At 38.1% G+C, this 23,727-nt stretch overlaps 1 protein-coding gene across 1 annotated transcript in view; it reads left to right on the top strand.

The window, feature by feature from the left end:
• Positions 1–22,464, top strand: part of LANCL3 (LanC like family member 3) — a 142,102-nt gene extending 119,638 nt beyond the window's left edge. The window contains exons 3-5 of the mRNA XM_056131189.1: positions 4,720–4,917; positions 12,376–12,583; positions 20,899–22,464. Coding sequence (XP_055987164.1) covers positions 4,720–4,917; positions 12,376–12,583; positions 20,899–21,058 — 566 coding nt within the window. The 3' untranslated portion in view covers positions 21,059–22,464. The remainder of the gene's footprint in view (positions 1–4,719; positions 4,918–12,375; positions 12,584–20,898) is intronic.
• The last annotated feature ends 1,263 nt before the right edge of the window (positions 22,465–23,727 follow it).

The raw sequence follows: 23,727 nt of genomic DNA, 5'->3' as shown, positions 1-23,727 counted from the left end.
CATCTTTCAACCCGAATGGGTCCTCCCAACATCCTTTACTTGGTGTTCCCTTTGCTATCTGCCTTTTCCCCCAGCATGTGAGGCCAGATTCCAAGCTGTGGAGCAGACCTCCTGGTCCTTATCTCTACTACTCTTGGGTCTTAGTCTCCCATTTTGTTACTTTATATTCCACAGATGAGTGCAATCTTTCTATGCCTGTCCCTCTCTTTCTGACTCATTTCACTTAACATGATACTTTCCATATTGATCCACTTGTATGTAAATTTCATGACTTCAACTTTTCTGACAGCTGCATAGTATTCCATAATGTAGATGTACCAAAGTTTCTTTAACCAGTCATCTGTTCTTGGGCACTTGGGTTTTTTCCAGATTTTGGCTATTTTAAACAGTGCTGCAATGAACATACAAGTGCAGATGTCATTTTGACTATACTTTTTTGCCTCCATGGGATATATTCCTGGGAGTGGTATTGCTGGGTCAAATGAGAGCTCAATTTCTAATTTTTTGAGAATCGTCCATACTGTTTTCCAAATCTTTGTGACCTCTGTAAGTTTCTCAACAAAGCAAAATTAATATATATTGTAAATCAAAATTTAATATTTATTTTCATAGTCACAGGAGTGTAACTACTTTAGCAATTATTTTAACTAATCCTTCTTCTAGATTGTGAGTACATTGACTGAATTTTGCAGAAAGTTTGGAATCAGTGTAAATAGTACTTCTGTACAACAAACTGGATTCAACCAGTAACATCTTAAAGGTGTAATAGTATATTAACAATAGACTATGGAATCACAATGGTTACCTTAGAAGTAGGAGGCAGATAAGTGAAAATTCCCACTACTTTTTTGAATATTTCTTCACTCCTGAGCACCTCCTGCTTCCTCTTCAAAGCTTTACCTCCAAGTTTTATATCTCCCTTCCCTGGCTTTGTCTGGTATAGTCTTGAACAAGCAAAAGTGTCTTTGTTACAATTGTGCCTTTTCCTTTCTAAATATTTATTTATTTATTTGGTTTGGGACCACACACAGCGATGCTCAGGGGTTACTCCTGGCTTTCTATTCAGGAATTATTTCTGGTGATGCTTAGGGACCATATGAGATGCCGGGGATTGAACCGCAATCATTCACATGCAAAGCAAGTGCCCTACCCAATGTACTATATTAGTGCTTCAGTACTAATAGTTATTCATTATTTTTAATATCTGTGATAGCTACTTCTATTTAAAAATATTTTAGGCATTGTGGTTTACAATACTGTTAATGAGATGGCTTCATGCCTACCAAATTTCAGCACCACACCCTCCACCAGAGTGCCCACTTCCCACTACCATTGTCCCAGTCAGTGCCCTCCGCCACCATCTTAAACCACTTTTTTCTCTCCTTTGTAGTAATCTCCCTTGTAAAGTCTGTTGCTTTGGGGCATTTGTCATACCCCTACTTTGTTTCTTTCTCTCCACTTACAAGACAGGTCATTCTGTTCTAGCCCTCTCCTGCATAACCACTCAGCATGATACTCTCCAGATCCATCCACATAGCAGCAAATTGAATGACTTCATCTTTTCTTAAAGCCAAGTAGTGGTGCATTGTGCATATGGAACTATCATTTCTTTATCCAGGTGTTCTCAGGAATTATTTCTTTATCCAGATGTTCTCTCTGATACTTGGGTTGTTCCCGGGTTTGGGCTATTGTTAACAGTGCTGCAGTGAACATAGGAGCACAAGTGGCTTTTCTGAATAGTTTTTGGGCCCTTGGGGTAGATGCCAAGAAGTAGAATTGCTGGATCTTGTGGCAGCTCTCTTAGAATATAATTTTTAAGTGAAGTAAAATAGTTTTATTTAAATAAATGTTCAAACAAAAAGTGTGAGTTGCAGAAAAAGGAGGCAGGGAGAAGGGTGTGGAACACCAAGAAAAGAATTTTTGACTGCATACAACCATAAAGCTTTTTCTGGGGACATAAAAGTTCTGAATGCCTGAGAACAAAGAGTATGCTTTAATATTAAATACAGTTAAGTTTAAACAGTAAGTCCTTAGAATACCATGTGCCAGTTAGGATTCTATGAATGAAAAATCAGTTAAAATTTCTATTGAGCTAGGACTGATTTTTTCCTTTGTTAAGATAACTCCTCAAAAGTCAAGCTCTGGTTGTGGCTAGTTCAGTACCCTCTCCTAGGAATTCTTCATGACTTTGTTCGGATATCATCTGTGTGGTAATTCCACTGCCCCCTTCACTCTGAGGCCAACTTCAGCACTCATTCCTCAGTTCTCTTTTAACTCCTGTTACATGTCTCTATAGAGTAATTTATAACCTCATGTTCTAATGATTAATTTACAAATCTGACTTTTTTCACTGCACTGGATGGGAAAGTCTTTTTTTTTAGTCCATAACCGTAAGGCTACAGATCAAGTTATATTCACCTATGTATCCCCTAGGCTTAGACTGTATCCAATATATGAGTATTAGATGTGACAAATTAAGTGAACTAATGTCAGTTACTAATGTTTAAATTTAACCTAAGGCAACATTAAGTCTGTTTTGTTCACTGATCTGTCCTCAATACCTTGGGGACGTACAGTAGGTTCTTGGTGCTTACATGCAGAATGAATGTTATTTTGGGGATCACTGTCACTGTCACTATCCTCCCATTGTTCATTGATTTGCTCTAGCGGGCCCAGTAACATTGTGAGACTTGTTACTGTGTTTGGCATATCGAATATGTCACGGGGAGCTTGCCAGGCTTTGCCGTGCGGGCGGGATACTCTCGGTAGCCTGCCAGGCTCTCTGAGAGGGGCGGATGAATTGAACTCGGGTAGGCCATGTTGGCTGCATGCAAGGCATGCAAGCTGCCCTACCCGCTGTGCTCTTGCTCTAGCCCATATTTGGGTTACTTAGAATAAATTATTTCTAAATTAGCAATATTTCCATAAAAACTATTGGTATGTTAATTAGAAAATGTTAAGGGGGTGGAACAGTAAAAGAGAGGGTAGGGGTCTTCTCTTGCACTTTTTTTAAATGTGGAAGTACTGCTATTTGTTCCACCACTGATAAGCTGATTGAAGTGTGCATGAACTCCACATTACATTTAAAAAAAATTTTATTGAATATCTGTGAAATAGACCATTACAAATCTGTTCATAATTGGGTTTCAATTATACAATAATACAACACCCATCCCTCCACCAGTGTGCATTTCCCAACACCAGTGTCCCAGTTTCCCTCCCACCATCCCCTAGAACCCCACTCCCCACCCCAGCCTGTCTCTATGGTAGGCACTTTTCTTCTTTCTCTCTCTTTCTCCTTTTCCTTTTGTGCATTATGGTTTACAATACAGGTACTAAGTGGTTATTGTGTTTGGTCAGGGCGTTCAGCATTTTTATCGGGTAGGTAAGGCTAGAATAGCTTTTCAACTGGGTGTCAGCTTTGGGGTGTGAATGTGACTACTGAGACTTCCGGAAGTACAGGGAGATGGAGGGAAGTAGCACATCCTGACCCTGAGAATGCCTGAAGATTTCAGCCACAAAACACGCAGACCTGAATTTTCAGCAAATTATATCTCAGTGAGCTCCGTCCTGAGACAGCAGAGTTCAGCAGGAGGCACGGCAGTGCTTTTGGATTGTGGAAACAAGTGACTGCCAAGGGCTCTGCTTGGGCGGGCACCAGACTGACCCTTCCCCCCTCCAATTTACCCCAGTCTGTTCAGCCTTGCATGGGTCCAAGATTAACTATGACTTTTGATCTCTTTCAAGATTTATTTATGGGTCTCTGAAGCAAGGCCGATAGAAGAGCTTACATGAGGGAGCTGGAGTTGGTTCATGGGGGTGACTCCTTTGCACTTTGCCGGCCAGAGTTCAATATCTGGCACCCAGCACTACACTAGTCCCCAAGCCCACCTAGAGTGATTCCTTGGTACAAAGCCAGGATTAAGTCCAGCATCACCAGATGTGGCTCCAAAACAAACAAAAGTTCAAAAAGAACTTTTGTCTAAAATGAGCCTGACATAAAACTCATTTTTTAAAAAAGAATGAATAATGCCTGGTAAGTCTCTTCAGTCATAGTGTTCTCTGTTATACATAGATCACTGCCACTATCACACAAACACAGACCTAGGTAACAAGCAAATGAGCATAACTGTGTTCCAGTTAAACTTTATTTATAAAAAAAACAGGCAGTGAGTGAGTGCCAAAAGGAGATAAAGTGACATGCATGATACATTTTCCTAATAGTATTGCAAACCACAGTGCCTAAAAGTAAAAGAGAGAGAAGAAAAGCAATTTCCATAGAGGCTGACTGCAGGGGTGGGGCAGAGGGAGATGGGAGGGAGGGAAACTAAGAACATTCGTGGCAGGAAATGTGCACTGAGAAGGGATGGTGTTGAACATTGTATGACTGAAACTCAATCATGAACAACTTTGTAACTGCATATCTCATGGTGATTCAATTTTTAATAATGGGGTGACTAACCCACAGTAATAATCTCGGATAAGACTTCTATATTAAAAATCAGGCAGTGAATCTGAATTGGTCTGCATGCTGAAGTTTTTCAACTTCTGCTCTAATGTGTACTCCCCCAGAAACACAGTTATTGTGGAATTCAATTATTACATGACTCTGTGTACTTTTAAGAAATATGGCCATTAATGTTTTGATTATATTTTCACTAAATCAGACCAACTCTCCTCCCTGTTGAGTGAATTAATTTTACTTTGTTTGTCCAATAGGAGCAGCTCATGGCCTGTCATCCATTCTCCAGATGCTTCTTTCTTATCATGAGCACCTGAAGCCCTCTGATCAGGAGCTGGTTTGGCAGAGTGTGGATTTCCTTATGGAGCAGGAACAGAACTGCAACTGGCCACCTGAACTGGGTGAAGCCATCGAGAGAGAGAATGAGCTCGTGCACTGGTGTCATGGTGCCCCAGGTCTCATACATACTATTATCTGAGAACATTGCCTTCCATCAGTTTTATCCAAGGAGGGAGGTGCTATTTTTGAGAACTGAGGGTATTTTTTGTTCTGTGTCATGAATAATGATATTTTTTTAAAAGGGTCAAGATGAAACTTGTCAAAGCCCCAAAATTCTCAATATAAAAAGGACATTCAGAAATTTGTCCTGCATTAAAAAAACTATTTGCTCCAATGTCTGTTTATACATAAATTCAACTGTCACTGACCATGGAAAATAAGATTCCCACATCAAATTTAAATTTCAGTACCCTCACTAAAAACATAAAGAAACAGGTTGAATTGATTTTTGTAATACATTATAGCCCAATATACACAAAATATTATTTCAATATGCAATTATTTTATATGGAGTGGTTTTATTTTTCACGGGAATTCTTTGATATTTCATGCATATTTTAGTTTGCATCCCATTTCAATTCATCTATTTTGCAAGTACTCAATAGCTACATTAAACAGTGTATATCTGGAGCCTAAACAGTTTTAATAGTTAAAAATATAGTCCACAGAATAAGAGCCTGAGCTGCCTGGGAGCTTATTAGAATACAGAATTATAGGCTCTAATGCAGACCCTTTTAATTAGAATATACATTTTAATAAGATTCCTTATCAATTTGTATGCACAGTAAGTGCTTAAATAAACTGTTCTATAATTCTTCAAATGCAGATCCCCATCATCACCTAATATAAAATCTAACATAAAATCATGTATAGTGAACTCTTTCTAGCCTAGAATTCTATCAGACCTCATTCCCCTGCCACCACATTTTCCTCTTAATTCCAGTGCCCCCAGGAAAGGGATAATTCAGAAGTTAAATTCAGATAAACTAATTTTGGTTGATTGACCAGGGGAAAGAGATAAAATACCAAAATAACACAAACACTTTGGATTAGGAGTGGATTTCATTTTCAATATTATGCTTCAATGCAGTGAGCACAGCTTTAAAATACATTTGATTTCTCTTTAGTTTCTTACCTGATTTGTATTACTTCCTTTTGCTTCCTTACCTAATTAATGTGCTTTAATCCCACTGTAATTTCATTTTCTTCCATGGGTACACTTTGAGTTCATGAATAATGGAAGTCTTAGTCCATTGGCCTTATTTTCTTTGCCTGCCACATTTACCAAAAGAAGGGACTTCAAAGGCTCCTGTATGTGCTTGTACCAGTGCCAAACATTGTGCTTTATGCTCAGGTGAACTCCTGCCAATTATAATTGGAGCCTATTTCTATTTGCTTTGAACTTTTTAGAGAAAAACAAATTCTTTACGATCATAGAAATGAAATATCTTCATATTATCCTCAACACTTCCATTTTCTAGAGACTCTTCAATGATTTTCTATGGATGGTCTCTGGTCATCTTCCAAGCTCCCCGGAATCCTTGAATTCTGGAGATGTCCCAAATTAAAGACTATTTTTTAGAATCAAAGTGCTAGTAGAAGCCCTAGAAAGAGTAGGTAGATTATTAAATGTGTGATTGAGTCAGTTTAAAGATGTGGGTGGGTCAGAGAAGTAGTACAGTGGGTAGGATACTTGCCTTGCATGCATCCAATCCAGGTTTGATTTCCCGAACTGTTGTTCCCTGAGCACCACCAGGAGTGATCCTTGAGCACAGAGTCAGGTTTAAGCCCTGAGAACAGTCAGGTGTGATTCAAACTCACTGGTCCCCAAATGATATAGGTATCTTGAAGGATAGTTATTCCATATACTTTTATATGTCATCTATTTTTGGAATTCACATACCATAACAGTACAGCACAGGATTCATCACCTTGGACACTTTGATTTAACCTCCTGCATCCTTTGCAATTAATATCTTGCTAAGATGAAACATAGCTTCCAAACAGAATCATTCAACCTACACATTCACTGGACTGCCAAAAATAAACCAATTCACAAATGTATTTTAAAATACCAAATGAGGCCCTTATTGCTGCCAACCTTCATTTCCACCTTTAAGGGTATTGATCTTCCCTTAAAGGGATGTGCTAAAAATAGTATCAAGAGATTATAAATCTTCTAAGTGCAGGTCGAAAATCATCAGGATCCCTCTGAAGTTGGCAACAGTAAACTCTCAAATATCTCTAAAACAGAAGAGAACCTAGCAAAATCATTTTCTCTTGTTTGGGAAAAACCTTTATTGAGAGTAGATATATGAACAGCACAGATGGTTTGGGGCAGCAGACTGATCCTGTGATTGAAAACCTGCCAGAGACCATCTACAACATGGAGCTTCATCAATGACACCTCATTTCTCCCTGTGATTGATTCCTGTTGATTTTCCATCAACCCACTCTTCAGGCGACAGCTTTAGTTATCATTTAGGCAGTGCAGACAGAGTTCTTGACTCTCAATTAATGCATCTGGGTTCTAATTGTAACTCAAACACTAACTAGCCACATGATTTTTGAGTAAACCACTTGGTTTCTTTTGTGCCTCTGTTTCTTTATTGACTCATTGCAATAGAGTAGTGAGACTCATATCTTTGTATCACCACAGACCCCTTTTTGCCCTGCAGACCTTTGCATTTATGAGAGCTGTGTACCAAAAAAAATTGCAAATGCCCACATTATTTAATACTTGGTGTGGTGTATCATTTTTCTTACTAAATGCAGTGATGTATAGTGAGAGATTCATATGACCCCTTCATAGCTTTAATGATTCGGAAATACAGGATGAAAGTCATTTTTTAAAATCATTAAAACAATTGCTGTAGCTAAAATAAATTCTTAGTTGCAATATTATTCATCATTACTGTGGTAACACTGACAGTGCATTTCCTTTATGCTGTGAAACACAGGTGTGGCTAGTTTTCAAAATTCATTCCATCAGGACTCGTGGGTAGATGACTTTGAATAGAACCCAACAAGGGCTTGTGCTGTGCAGGTGTCAGTGGTCAGTAAACTTTAAGAACACACTGTGTGCTTCGGTGATGTTAAAGATCCCAGAATTCTCCAGGATATTGAAACTGTCAGGCTGACATATCAAGGCTAGCTAAAATCACATTTTCAAGGAATAAATTTATTAAGCCATATATCTTAAGCGATAATTAATTTCTTTTCCCCAATTGTATTTTGTGAAGACATACATCACTGCTGACTGTTATCAATGACAATGATTAGTGTTCCCATGACAAAATGATATGGTTCCTATAAAAAGCCAAGAAGCACCAAAGTCCTCCCTTTTCAATTAAGCAACCAGATTATGGATTAGAACAGGTTGTGAGGCAGTAGATTCAGCAGTTTCTCAAGGTCCCTAATGTACCATTCTGTGGTTTACCAGGCATATAAGGCTGCAGGACTTGGACTAGTTTTCTTTGGCCCAAAACACAAGATCAGAACCTCTTGAGTTGCCTGATACTGAAGATATAGTCACTGTCACTGTCACTATCTTCTCATTGTTCATCCATTTGCTCAAGCGGTCCCAGTAATGTCACCATTGTGAGACTTGTTACTGTGTTTGGCATATCGAATAAATCATCTTTCCTGAAGATCATCTCTTCTTCCTCACATCTCTCATCTCCACTTCAGTGTCAGTTGGTTCTGTGGTGAGAAATGAGACATTCTAGGGTCATTAGCCATTTGTGGATCCCTTTCCATGTGTGAAACACCAATCTAGAGGCAATAGGGAACAAATATATGAACAAGAAAAAAATCCTGCCTTTGGTTAGTTTGTACTCTACTAGAAGAGGTAAATATGTATTCTGCTAATTTTAATGATACAGTATAAGTGCAAAAGCCTTGTGTAGGGAGAAATGTAACCTCAAAGGATGGCTTTCTGGTGCTCCTCTGGGTGCAGTTCAGGATTCCTGAAGAAGTAATTGCCTGAAGTAATTTAGTTAGACCTAGAAACGTAGAATGTTTGCCCCAGGAGAAGTGAACATGGGTGGTAAGAGGCATGGAACCATGTGATGAAGTAAGGGAAAAGCAAATGTTCTGGTTTTACTGAAGGAAAAGGCTTCAATTCGGCAACGGAGAAGAGATTGGAGACAGAGTGGGTCACAGAAGGCTTTGTGTGTCATGTTAAGGCAACTGGATAATAGGAAGTCATTTTCAGTTGGTTCAAGCAGAGGAGTGACATAGTTAGATTATCATCTTAGAAAGGTCTCATCACTCTGCTGCAGAATTAATTCGAGGGGTGCCAGACCTCAGTATAGGAAGCTAGAGCAGTTATCTATACAAGTGGTGACTCAACCTTGAGCTCAATGAGAGCTGGGCCTTTGTACCTGGCCAATTTTCCCTGGCTGGAGCACTTCCCTCTTTCACCAGTTCTTTGGAGATTTTTTTTTGTTTGTCAGGGGCTGGTGTTTGGTTTTTAGCCACACCTGGCAGTTCTCAGAGCCTACTCCTGGCTCTACATCCAGGGATCATTCCTGGCAGGCTCTGGGAAACCATATGGGGTGCTGGGGATTGAACCCAGGTTGACCAAATGCAAGGCATATATCCTACCCACTGTACTATCTCTCTGGCCCACCACCTGTTCTTTGCCAGGTGTCCAGTAGCAGAGCCAAATCTGGGGAGGAACCTGTCGGGGAATAGGGAGGCAGGATAGAGCAAGGGTGAAAAACAAATGTGTTTCTCATCTGGAAACTTGACTTGCCCAGATTCTGAAGGGAGGCACAAGAGGAAATGACCACATCATGAAGCCTGAAGACAGGAGAGAGCCAACCTTTTGGAGACAGGAGCCAACATGTATTAGTTGTTGGCCAAAATCTCCAAAGGTAGGGTGTGCAATGTAGCCTCTGATTTTGACTGAAGGCAAATCTAAAGAGGGGAAAGCTGTGAGCTTTGTTAGCAGCTCATAACAACGTAAAAGTTGGAGCAATAGCCAGTTAGATAAAGGGAACTGTCTGAGTACAGAGGGCCTTTAGTTTGCCTGGCAAATTTCTCCTTACCCTGAAGTACTCAGGTTCATGTTTCCACTGGCATCATGGACCTTACCTCTCTCTTAGAGTGGGTCACTGGCCTTCTGTACACATCCACAAAACCTGTTTCCCTTCATGTAGCCTACTTAATGCATTCTGTCATGCTGTAAATACCATGAAGAGATTTTAGAAATATTTGTACATACTAGCGTGCCTGATTTTTTAATTGGTACTCAGTATTTAAGCAGCCACCAAATTCTTTGAACTATTCTTCATGAACCTCTTTGCCATCTTTTTGCCAACAGAATCAGCTCATAGCTACCAAGTCGCCCTTCTTTTGAGGTGTGGGGGGGCGGGGCACATCCAGCAAAGCTCAGGGATTATTCCTGGCTCTGTACTCAGGAATTATTCCTGGCAGTGCTTTGGGGACCATATAGCCTGCCTGAGATGGAACCTGAGTCAGCTGCCTAAAAGGCAAAAATAAATAAATAAATAAATAAAAATAAAAAACAACCCATTAAACTATTGCTCCTTTCCTGTGTTTGGGTCTCTTTGAACACCACTATTGGACATTTTATCTGCAATGCCAATCAAATCATAAAACATGAAATCCATTCAATCCCCAACAAAAACACTGCTGCTTGGTTCTCTGTTGCCTAACAGAATATAGTACAAGCTGCCTAAGTGGACTTGCAAAGCCATCCATAATGGGAAGCCAATCCACCCCATTATCTCATTGGTTTGAATCCTGCCCCACTGGTTTTCAGTGACTTGTTTGTCCTAGCTCCAAATATTTGTAGCTAGGATGTGCTCGCCATCTCTTCCTAGGCCTGAAGTTTTCTATACATCCTACAAGTTTCTAGTATTACTGATAGTACCATTCTTTTTTTGCCCCAATAGTATCATGAGTCACAGGTCACATGCCATATCAATCACATATACATGTTTTTTCCCCTTTCTATCCCATGCCTTCTAGAGTGACAGGAGTTATATTTAGTTTTGTTACCTCCCAAGAGTAGTACTGGCCACCTAATTTGTAGGACTGTGTATAAAATGAAAATTCATACCCTATTTAAAATATGGTTAAATTTTGAGAAGGCAACAACAGAGCATAACACCCAGCATGGGATCCTTCTAAAGCACAAATGCCCAGGAAACCTGTCCTGCCTAGTGCTAACCACAAGTTTGGGGACCTCTGTAGCATAAAATAAATCAATATGGTGAATGAGTAATCTAGTAATTTAGGTTCAGTTCTTTTAAAATCATTCTTTTGTTTGTTGGAGACACCTTGTTCCTAACACAAGGACAATGCTATAGGTGACCATTGTCACTGGTTGACTTGATAGCAACCGATGGAGAAAAGAACCTTTTGTTTTGTAAGTGTTGATCATAGAGAGCGTTAATGTATAATTTTTAAATAGAGAATAACTGCATGTCTTTCATAAAATATAAAATCAACATGTCACTGAATGTTTTAGATTATTGATAGACGAAGGAATTTTTAAAAAGGTGTTAGGACTGATTCAAAGGAAACCCTGAAGTGTAGACATATTTAGGATTATTACAAGAGTAGACATGAATTTTATCAACAGCTTCAAAATTGGCTTCTTTGCACAGACTGAGGGGAGTCAATCCAACTTCTACTAGCCAGGATGTGGGTCTCTAGAGACAAGGATTATTTGCATTATTATCAGTTTTTGGCAAGGTAATTTCAGTCTCTACAGAGTTGTAAAATAGTCTTGTCAAAGACAATGAAAGAGTAAGCCTGATGGATGAGCTAGTTAAGATACCTACTAAATTCAAGTCCTTTCTAGTTTTTATATAGGAGAACGGTAGCATGCACAAGAGCAAGAGTGATGTTGTATTACTAATCTTCCTGAATATAAGCACCTGGAACTTGGGGAAAATTGTTTCTATTAAGAGCTGTCACTTTTTTTTCTGTTCCTGCCTGTGTAATTACCTTTGTCGAGGAGTTTTGAAAGAGAATGTCCTTCCTTGACATAATCAAGTTGAGAAGAACTTATTTCACAGAGAGAAGTCTTGGCCAGGTCGTTTGGAATCATTGTTGGTTTTGAACGCACTCCCAGTTTTGCTCTTAAGAAAAAGTGTATAGTTATAAGTATTTAAACATTACAACTTCTGAACTTTCGTGGGTGCAATGGGCAAACTATAAACATTTTGTCATATAAGAAGACAGATATGCACCTTGTTGACCAAAGTACACATGTTAAATATTAATCCATTTGTAGATGGTATATTTTAATTCTTTGGGGACCATCATCAATTCCAACAACTAAAACTAAATCTCATAGATTAAGTAATAATCTCTTATAGAAGTTTCTATATCCTTGCCACTCAAAATGTTTTTCTAGGAAGGACATTTGTTACAAATGCAGCAATATCTCAGTTCCCACCCCAGATTTACCAGATTAGAACAGATATTTTAACAATAGCACAGAGATGGTTTGTGAATGTTTTACAGTTTGAGATGTTCACCTTTATTGTATTTAACCCCAAGAGTCACCTCTCATGTTTGTCATGTTTTCTCAGGAATTGCCTATCTCTTTGCCAAGGCTTATCTGGTTTCCAAGAAACCACAGTACCTGGACACATGCATTCGGTGTGGAGAACTCACATGGCAGAAGGGCCTGCTGAAGAAGGGGCCAGGAATTTGCCATGGCGTAGCTGGCAGTGCCTACGTCTTCCTGCTGCTGTACAGACTCACAGGAAACTCTAAATATATCTACCGAGCCCAAAGGTCAGCTGTCTTCACACATATTTTTCCTTATTTTCATCTCACTAATGTTCTGAATATGTAATAGAGTCACATAATTTAAAAAGTGCAAAAGACATACCTCAACTATATTCTCTAGAATTTTAGTCCATTTCTCAGGAAACAGTGTCATCAACTTCTATAGTTCCCCCTGCCCAGAGATCGGTGTAGATTCAAGCTAATAAGCCTATTTATGTAGTGTTGTCCCTTTTGTTCTATACAAATGGCAGCCTTTCTGTCTTAGCAATCACCCTAAACTGGTATATACAGTACTTTTTATTTTTTCATATCCCTTGTTATTTCATGGTATAAATGAAGCAGAATTTATTAAACATCTGCATATAGAAAGATATAGTTGGATTGTTTCCAATATTTATAAATAATGCTATGATGAATAACCTTATATAAGTATCCTCTTGCAAATGTATGTGTATATTTGAAAGACAAATCACTGGAAGTGGAATTCCTGGGTCAAAAGGTATATAAATTTATATATCTTTTAAAAAACACTTAACCTGAAAGCTATCCTCAAAACATTTAAAAATGCATGATACCATAGATGTAGTTACAAAGTTGTGCAGTGGGTCTCTAGATCTGTTTAATCATTTTATATAACCAACTTTGTGTTCATTGAGCAACAATTCATTTTCCCCTCCCCCAGTCCCTGGCAACCACCACAGTGTTTTCTGCTTCTTTGAATTGGCCACTGCACCTATCTCAAATAAATGTTATCATGCAGTATTTGTCTTCCGTGACTAGCTTATTTCACTTAGCATAATGTCCTCATTTATATTTAGAACAGTGCTTGGCACATAATAACTTAATGTAAGTGTTCACTATTGTTACAAAAATTTTTATTTATTTCATTCCAGACATTGTCTGTGTATAAATGCATATTCACTTATCTATGTTCTATGTGCATATTTATTTTAATATCCTATTTGTGTGTATGACAGCACTAATATAATATTTATAGCTTAAATTTTTAACATTTAAAATTAATTTTTTTAATTTATTTTAGACACTGTGGTTTATAGTGCTGTTCATGATTGGATTTCATGCATAATACAATCCAGCACCACTCTCTCCTCCACAGTGTCCACTTCCATCCATCATTGCCCCAGTGTCCCCCACCCCATGCTAAGCTACCTGTAGAAAACTTCCTATTGTAGACCAATTCTTTATTATTGTTTCTTTCCTTGGCGAAATTGTTATACCCCTACCTTTTTGCTTTATACCCCACATATGAGAGAGGTCATTCTGTGTCTGCTTCTCTCCCTCTGATTAACTTAGCATGCTACTCTCAAGACCCATTCATGTAGAAGCAAATTACACGATTTCATCTTAGAGATGAGTAGTATTCCATTGAGTATATGTACCATAATTTATTTTTGTTTGTTTATTTGGGGTTTTGTGTGTGTTTTGTTTTTTGAGCCACACTCAGGGCTTACTCCTGCTCTGCCCTCAGGGATTACTCCTGGTTGGGCTTGGAGGACCATATGGATGCTGGGGATAGGACCATATGGGTGCTGGGGATAGAACCCAAATCTGGCTTGGCCATGTGCAAAAAAGGTGCCTAATCTGCTGTACTATTGCTCTGGCCCCTGTACCATAGTTTTTTCCCCTATAAATGAAAGGTTTTTTATTAACAAAAAATCTAGTTTTTAAAAGATATTAAGTCACCATGATTTATGAAGTTGGGGCTGGAGCAATAGCACAGCGGTAGGGCGTTTTGCCTTGCACGCAGCCAATATGGCTGATCCAAGTTCGATTCCTCCGCCCCTCTCGGAGAGCCCAGCAAGCTACCGAGAGTATCTCGCCCAAACGGCAAAGCCTGGCAAGCTCCCCGTCATGTATGGATATGCCAAACACAGTAACAAGTGTCACAATGGAGACATTACTGGGCCTGCTCGAGCAAATCAATGAACAACAGGAGGACCATGACCGTGACCGATTTATGAAGTTATTCATAGTTGATTTTCAGGCATACAATGTTTCGATACCAGTCCCATTACCAGTGTCAACTTCCCTCTGCCAATGTCTCTAGTTTCACTCCCACTCCACCCCCACACCAGCCTCCCTCCTTAGCGGGCACATTTTTTAAGTTTGGTTTGTCTGGGCAAGTTCTGAGCTATTTCTTCTTCCATAAATCATTCTTCTCCCTTCTCTTTTTCTTCTCCTTGTAATTTGGAATGAATCCTCTTGCTATTATTGAATAAGTACATTACATTCACTTCTCTTCTTTTACTTTGCTTTTCTTTTGCCACTTCATTATAGTTGCTGGTTTCTATTTTGTCTTCAAGGTCACTAATATGGTTCTCCACATTCAAAATTCTGTGACTATGACTTGCTATTATGTTCTTCAGTTCCTTGAATTCCATTTTTATGGAATCTTTCACCCTCTGAATCAATCAATTTTTATTTGAGTTGATTGAGGTTTATCTTCCACTGATTGCTTAATTTCCATTGCCATCACAGAGAGTGCTGATTTGAGGTACTCCTCAACCAGGCTCAAGAATTTTCATGAACTTAAGGACTTGCCTGGACTTCTGTGCAGCCAGTGTAGCTGAGTTCCTTTTTTCCCCATTGTACCAAAAATTTTATGGGCACCAAAAGTGGAGCTTTGGATTCCTGGTTAACTGAGTACTGATCTGATCTATTTATGAATACCGGATACTGCTTATGCCTCTTTTTCAGGCTATTTTCATTAAAATGTAATGGTATTTGAGTGTACAGGGAGGGGTATAGATCTAGTTCCTCTTGCTTAGTTATCAGGTGTTTATGTGAGTATTCTGTCACTAAATTAAGACTCGATCATTCTCTACCTGCCCATAAAGTATGTGTGCTAAGGAGTGTAATTCAATTTGGGGTTTTGGTGTGGCTACTAGGGTTGGAGAGTTGTCTCCTGTGGCCGGCTGAGAGGAAGATACAGCTTCCCAATTCTCTTCACCACATCTGGTTGGGAGGTTTTAATATTGACATCAGCAGATGTGAATCCCTCGGCTGTGGGGTGGGTAGACACAAACTTACCCCAGAAGTCACATTGCTAGAAATGAATATTTTTAAGGGACAAGCTTTATTTCCATTTGTATAGATGTATCTCATTGTTCTAATGGTTATGTAATTTTTCACTAAAGATGTTTAGTGAATTTTCACTAAAGATGTTTAGCTAATTAATATAACCAATCTTTGAGTGATGGATACTCGGTACATGTGCAATCTCCACTACCACAAACAAAATAGGCACAGATATTCAGTTTTATTTTGAATAGAATATCTTCTGCCACTGTATTTATAGGTTTATAACTATTATTCTGAAAGTTTTTAAAAATATACATTTGTTACAGTTTAGCAGTCTAAAATACATTTCTTTCATATCCATCTCTGTATGCCTTATAAACATCTTAGTTTTTATGAATATCATAATATGTCTGGCCACTTTATTGAACTCCATTACTCTGTTAATTTTTCATTAGGCTCCATTAGGTTTGCTAATTACACATACATTATCTGTAGCTGGTTGTAATTTTGTGGTTTCCTTTCTAATTCATATACTCTGTTTTGTGTGTTTGTTTCCTATTGCATGAGTCAGCATCAGTGTTCAATAATAATAGATATAGTAAACATCCATGCTTTCATACTGATTTGATTAGGAGTGCTTCTGTGTCTTACTGTAATCTCTTAAATTTGCTTTTATGATGTATATCATGTCATACTATGACAGGGCTCTGTTCAAGATAATCCATTGGCTTTCCATAGCACTCATAGTAAAAGCCAAAGTCTGTCCCATGAAATAAAGGCTTTTCATGGTCTTTTCCCCCATTATTCTCTGATACTGGGCTGGAGCGATAGCACAGCGGCTAAGGCGTTTACCTTGCATGCAGCCAACATGGCTGACCCGAGTTCGATTCTTCCGCCCCTCTCGGAGAGCCCAGCAAGCTACCAAGAGTATCTCGCCGCACGGCAAAGCCTGGCAAGCTCCCCGTGACGTATTCGATATGCCAAACACAGTAACAACAAAGTCTCCAATGGAGACGTTACTGGGCCCACTCGAGCAAATCGATGATCAACGGGAGGACAGTGACAGTGACAGTGTGAATCTCTAATACTATTCCCGACTCTTCATCCCCCAGGTTCATTTTCACCACAGTGGCTTTATTGTTACTCTGTTAAGGTGCTAGGTAAAATCTACATTAGAGCCTTTGAGTCTTTGTTTTTCTTCACCTATAATACTTATTTTCTATATATCTCCTAGCTCCCTTACTTCATTCAGACCTTTAGTCAAAAGCCACTTTTTTCAGAAAGACCTCCACAAACCAAGTTATCTAGTATCTAATGTTAAACAAAAAATATACAATATACCCTTTTCAGTATTTGTGTATGTGCTCTGAAGGAATAAAGCATTAATGAAGTCATATGTAACTCCTTTTTATGAATATCTATTGTGTAGGAATTTCATTAACATTTTTTATTCATGCATCCTTAATAGGAGATCAACTGTAATTTGAACAACATAACAAATCAGTCAACACATAGAGAAAAGGGGAAAGAATAAACTTAACTGTGGGTTGTTTTCTTTATGAAGTATGGTAGAATGGTTGTCTTCATTTGCTAAGTATTCTGCTATAATGTTTAAATAAAATGATAGCTACCATTTATTGAATGTTTGTATTGGGGGGATTTTTTTCCTACCTTTATAAGTTGTTTGATCTGTTCAAATAAATTGGCATAAAGCATATTAACAGGAGAAAGCCAGATTAATGTATATTTGCATGGGAATGCCACAAAATATGAAGCACCCTAACAGACAAATGAGGTTTATTCCTGAGCTAGGCAGATGCGGGTAGAGATCTGGGATTACTAGGGGGAAGGAAGAAAATAAATTATAGGAAGGTGAGAAGGTCCAATGTTTAATGGAAAAAATTTGCTAGGCCTTGATAAGTCTGCCCTCCCACAGAGACCCCACCTTCTTTGTCTTCCACACCTAGCTCATATTCCTAGTAATAGCTCTCTTCTGGCTATTAGTATTACTATAGGTCCCCTAGCTACATTGTTTTAGGCAATTAAGAGTTAGGGAAGAAATAAAGAAAAACTTCCTGGTCTTCTATTTCTTAGAAATAATACACCCAGAGAACCCTTATACCAAAAATACCAAAGAGACTTATTTTAGAGTGGCAAATTCTCCTCCTTCATAGTTGCTATATTCTCTATGCCTAATTTATGCTCATTCCAACCTTTACATATAATCTTAGGCAATTCTGAAATTTCACCAGATTTTCCCCATCCCAACCTCAACTTCACACATTTTAAAGTGTGATAAAGAAATTCGGCAAAGTCTTGTGAAATTATCAGCATTGGTTATCTCAATTCCAAAGCCCTTCTTCTTTGTACTAAACCATGGCTTCTTAATCTATGCTTTGCAAATTTATTTGAGAAGAATGGTACATCTTAAACTGAAATATAATTTTTTTCTGTTCTGATTGTAGGTAATAAATAAGCCACAGGAGAGCCAGCAGTATTTGTTGCTCTGTCAACAATAAAGTTTTAGTTATTATCATGTTACTCTTATTGCAGATATTATGAAATATATTTTGCTTCCATCACTACTTTGAAGTGTCAACAGTTACTAGGACCACTCTTGGTTCTTATGATTTAGTGTAGCACTGTAAAACTGTCCTCTCGTTGTTCATTGATTTGCTCAAGCGGGCCCAGTAACGTCTCCATTGTGAGACTTGTTGTTACTGTGTTTGGCATATCGAATACGTCACGGGTAGCTTGCCAGGCTTTGCCATGCGGGGGAGACACTCTCAGTAGCTTGCCGGGCTCTCCGAGAGGGGCGGAGGAATCGAACATGGCTCTGCTGGGCCCGCCGCGTACAAGGCAAATGCCCTACATGCTGTGCTATCGATCCAGCCCCTCGGCCTTTTGGCTAAGATCAAGTGTAGTGATTTAGTGTGTTTAAAAATAATATAAATAATATGAATTTAGTTTTATATAATTAATTTTCTCAGGAATTCTGTATATTTCATGCTATATAATTGAAGACTTTTTCTCGGGTGTTCAAACTGCTAAATGGTCCCCAGGAATTCAAACAGTTAAGAATTCTTGAATCTATATCACAAAGCTTTATCATACAGTTACAAGTTTTTAATTCACTCTTTTTTGGGGGGATACACATCCATCAGTGATCAGAGCTTACTCCTGGCTCTGTGCTCAAGAGTTACTCCTGGTGGTGCTTAGGGGACCATATGCAGTGCCAGGGAGCAAAACTAAGTCAGCTGTGTACAAGACAAACACTTATCAACTGTGCTATCTCTCTAGCCCCTAAATTAGCACTTAAGATGCATAATCAGTATTCTACTTTTTTAAATTTTTGAATTCCATTTAAAATTATTGCATATTCAGAAAAAAACAGTTGATAAAAAATAGGAACAAAATGAACTGAAATATACTTCCTGCTGATTTATTGTATACTGCTGTCAATAATTCCAGTAGCCCTAAAAGATCAAATGAGCAATTACTCTTCATAGAACCTCCTATGTAGTAGCAATAATCTAAATTTATGGCAGTGTCAGTTCTTAGGTCTTACCAATCCTTGAGCTCTAGCCTCTGAATTGGTGATTATTTTTGTTGTTGATGGGAACCAGTCGACCAAGTCAGAGGAGGGATGACATAAGTGACAGTACTTTTTAAGCTGTAAACTACTGAAAATGTTACTCATAATAAAGAATTCGAATAGGGGTTGTGGTGAATAAAGGTGAAAGAAGGAAGATCTTCTGTAGATAATTTAGAGGCTGGTAATTTATTTTTAAAGTGATGTCTTAAAAATAATCTATCATATAGCTAAATTTACTGTTTGATGTCATGATTATAAAACGTTGCTTGCCTTTTCCCATTCATCTTATTCCTTTGTTTGCCCAAGGCACAGATTGTGTAAAATCCTGCCCATTTATTTTCACAGTCTCTGCTCTCTGTCACATATAAATGAAACCTATTTTAGGATTAATATGCCTATAGAAACACAGCATATTTACTCTCTTATTTATTTTATATATGTGTTATTTTTTTGGTCCTGGGGGTTGAACCCAAGACCTTAAACATGCAAAGCATGCGCTCTACTTGTGACCTTACACATGCAAAGCAACATTTGCTCAACCACTGAACTATATATCAAGTCCCCAAATTTAGTCTTTTAAATGAACAGTCATATATCAGCATGCTTCTATTCAAGATAAATGAAAATATGACTTTTTTTTCACTTTTAACTATTGGATGACAGAAGGAATGAATCCTCAGGTAGTACCAAATGCATTGCTTTGCAAACTCTGAAAATAGTCAAATTTGCTTGCCAACATGATTTTTTGTGAAACTCGCACAATTATATAACAGATTTTTTAACAGAGGAAAAAGCTTTCTAAAAATATTGTTCAATCTAGAAAGAAAATGACAAGGAAATTTTAACTTAGCAGAGAAGAGGAAAAAGCACCTCAAGACTAATAATATGGTTTTAAATAATATGGTTTTTTCAAAACAAAAACCCAATAAAGTCGATTTAAGGATCTGATTGACCATATTCAACAATTCATGAATAAGATGGGAGCCCATCCAAGAATTAGAAGCAAGCTCTAAAGTGCTACAGAAAAAAAGAGAGAGGAAATCATAAATCAGTACAAGGAAGTTATAAATCAAAAAACATACTTTAGGCATAGGTAACCTACCAATGGGGAATGAAAAAAGTCTATGTAACATATTATTTTGTTTCCTTTTGGGAAATGGAAATTATTTTCTCATTGGTGCTGATCAGGTAATTCCACACTGACCAGTTAAGATGACATTTATCATGCTTGTCTCTCAGTATCGGTATTGCAAACTATAATACCGAAAAGGAGGGAGGGGGGAGAGAGAGAGAGAGAGAGAGAGAGAGAGAGAGAGAGAGAGAGAGAGAGAGAGAGAGAGAGAAGAGAGAGAGAAGAAAGGAGAGAGGAGAGAAATAAAGAGAGATGCTTAAAGGGATGGAGAATGTTCTTTGCATGCGGGAGGCCCAGGATCAAACCCTGGTACTACATGGTCCTCCAAAAAACACCAGGAGTAACTCCTGAGCATTGAGCTGAGAGTGCCCCCTGAGAATTACTGGGTATGACCCCAAAACAGAGCAGCAGGAACAATAAATAAAGGCACAGTAAGAATAGTTACTGTGTTGGGCTTAGTTCAAGAGACTCTATTTTGGACCCATAATGGTTTCTGTTTTTTGTAATAATGGAAACATCTTTATTGAAACTGTCCATATTTTCTTCTTCTAGGTTTGCTGAATTTTTATTTACTGAGGAATTCAAGTCTGGTTCTCGGGTCCTTGAAAGTGTGTACAGCTTGTATGAAGGCTTCTCTGGAACGGTGTGCTTCCTGATTGATCTGCTGCAGCCCAATCAGGCAGAGTTCCCTCTCTTCAGCGTCTTTGTTTAGAAGGTTCCATCTCCCATTCTGGCCCTGCAGAATGTCCCTGATATTTCCTGATCACACTTAAGGCAATTGTCACATAAACCTCATTATGGTATCACAACCATGAGCCTTAACATTGCCACTTAAGGGAAGGAAGGGAGTAGGCAGGTGAAGGCAACATGATACCATACTTTAGGGGAAATAGTTTGAGAACCTGCAAAGTAATGACACCATAAAAATCTTCTTAAACACATAGAGATTAATTATTTTGAACAGTAGATGTGAATCCAGAGATCAGAGAAAAAAGGGAAAGAGAAATGTTTTTCAGTTATGGCATAGAAATGAAATGTGGACTATGGGAATGAAATGCCAATGCCATTGCAATTGGAATTTGATCATTTCTGTGTTCTCTCCAACACTAAATGCAGATACAAGGACAAAATTAAAACTGAAAGCCAAAAACTGGAACGTATTGCCCAATTGAAAATGGTTAGGAGGGGTGAAATGTCTGGTTGCTGAAGGACAAAAAAATTAATTTTGGTTGTTCTATGCCTTACTGAAATTCATGATTTTTACTGAATGGTTTAATTTGCATATAACAACTTATTTTTATCATTAACCTGGGAACATCAAAGAGTCCATATCATAACTTAATTTAACCCTGAAATTCAAATTTTCCTTAGATCTTAGAGTATCTCATTTCCTGGTTCCTTTTTCTTTCCTAAAGCTCAATTAGAATATTAAAATTCATAGACTAGCAAGTACTGTAGCAAGTGTTGCTATCTAATGTGTTGTTCTCAATTTGAAGTGTGAGTTGTGTATAGTCTGTTGTTAGTAATTTTTCAAATGTGTGTGTAATCCTTATGATGCTATTAGCTGAATTTTAAAATGTACTTGTGGTAAAGATCACTCATCTCTAAGAACAGAATAACTATCCAAAGGGGTGTTGGTTCTGCCTTTGATGGAATACTGTGTTCCCTAGGATTGAGAAGCGCTCACTGAAAAAGTGGCCAATAATTGTGAAAAGAACTTTGCTCAATTTTATACTGTTAGATTAAGAAATGAGTGAAGTCCCTGACTGTTCATCTTACCTTCTAACTTTCAGGCTCTACTAGAAATTCTCTACATTAATCCAAGCCAAGTTGTCATGTTAAATCCAACCCTCCTGTAAACAAAAAGAAGTTGTAAAACTACAAGTAAATAGTAGTTTTCAGAACACTGTAGGAGTATCTTTCACTTAGATACTCTGAAGTTTGCCCCTTTCCTTTAATTTGGTCACTGTCAATTTGATATATAAGAGAAAATTGCATTCTATATAAGATCCATCATAGATGTAGAATAAATATATGCTATATGTATGACAGAATACATATATGTGTATATATGTACACATTCTTCATCTACCCTCCTGTAATCTCAAAGTTATTTAGTTCCCCAGTTCCTAAATTCTTGATTCATTGAAAAACTTTGGGAATATCTAGGAAGGTATATTTTAGTGTGCATACACACTTGTATGCGTATATTGGTTGTGTGTATGTGCCTGTATGCTTGTGTGTATGTGTGTGAGTATGGTCATTTTTTCTGGGAAGTGAATATCTAGCATCTACAAGATTCTCAAAGAATCTGTGGCTAAAGAAAGTTAAGAACCATCTTTGTGTATTTTGTGACTCTTATGTTTGCACTCATCAGAACAAACAAGGACAAAATGGTCTTTAAAAGTACGCTGCAGTTTAATTTTTATAGCCTTAGATATATACATTGGCTTCAATTGTTTGTCTTTGGAAATACTCAGGTTGGGGAATGCCACATGAATAGCAATTTCCCAACAACTGTCAGGTGGATATTAAAAGTTCTTTTGCATATAGTTAAGGACCTCTCAGAACCTTAAGGCTCATCCTTCTACAGAGCAGTCTCCTTTAGAAATGAGACGGGTCCTTGCTTTTCACCATCTGATTTTAAATTCACTTCACTTGACCCCTATAGGGTCTCAAGGCTAAAGGGTAGTAAGTATCTCACACATAGAACTTTATGGAAAACATGTTTTCCCCCACTATTCAGAAATCTCTCAATTGATCCAAAGACTCATAACTGGGGAGGAGCAGAATGAGAAGTCCTACCCAGTGTTTCACTTTCTAAGAATATTAGTGCCCTGGACTAAAATGTGGGATTACAGAGGTTTAAGAAAAAAAACATTACTAGAAGTAACTTTCTGTTTTTATTTGTTGATAGTCCCACTACAAGAACTACATCCACTAACAACTGTTTGTTGATCTTTCCACTACATCTACAAGAACTAAGACCTAAAGCACTATGAAGTGCTAATCTATTTTAGCATATCTGTTTCATTTCTGGGAATTTTAGAAAAATGGAATAGGACTCGTTCCTAGTCATCCTTTTTTTAGTTTGTTAGTTTGGGGGGCAAACACAGCAGTGTTTGAGGCTTACTGCTGGCTCTGTACTCTCTGGGGACTTGGGGTTCCAGAAATTGAACCTGGGTTAGCTGCATGCAAGGCAAGTACTTTACCTACTATACTATCTGTCTGGCCCCACATCCTCCCTTTTAAAGTCAGTAGAATGACTATTGCATTATTCTATGATCATTGTGACACACAACGCTTTTGTGTTTCAGATCCAAACAAATGCAATGGTTATGTCTTTATGAATTGACATCACAGCACTTGGTCCCTTTTATG

Source organism: Sorex fumeus, unplaced genomic scaffold, assembly GCF_029834395.1.
Source record: "Sorex fumeus unplaced genomic scaffold, SorFum_2.1 ptg000086l, whole genome shotgun sequence".
NCBI classification, from domain to species: Eukaryota; Metazoa; Chordata; class Mammalia; order Eulipotyphla; family Soricidae; genus Sorex; species Sorex fumeus.
The sequence above is the reverse complement of the archived record's forward strand: the minus strand, read 5'-3'. Positions and strand labels throughout refer to the sequence as shown.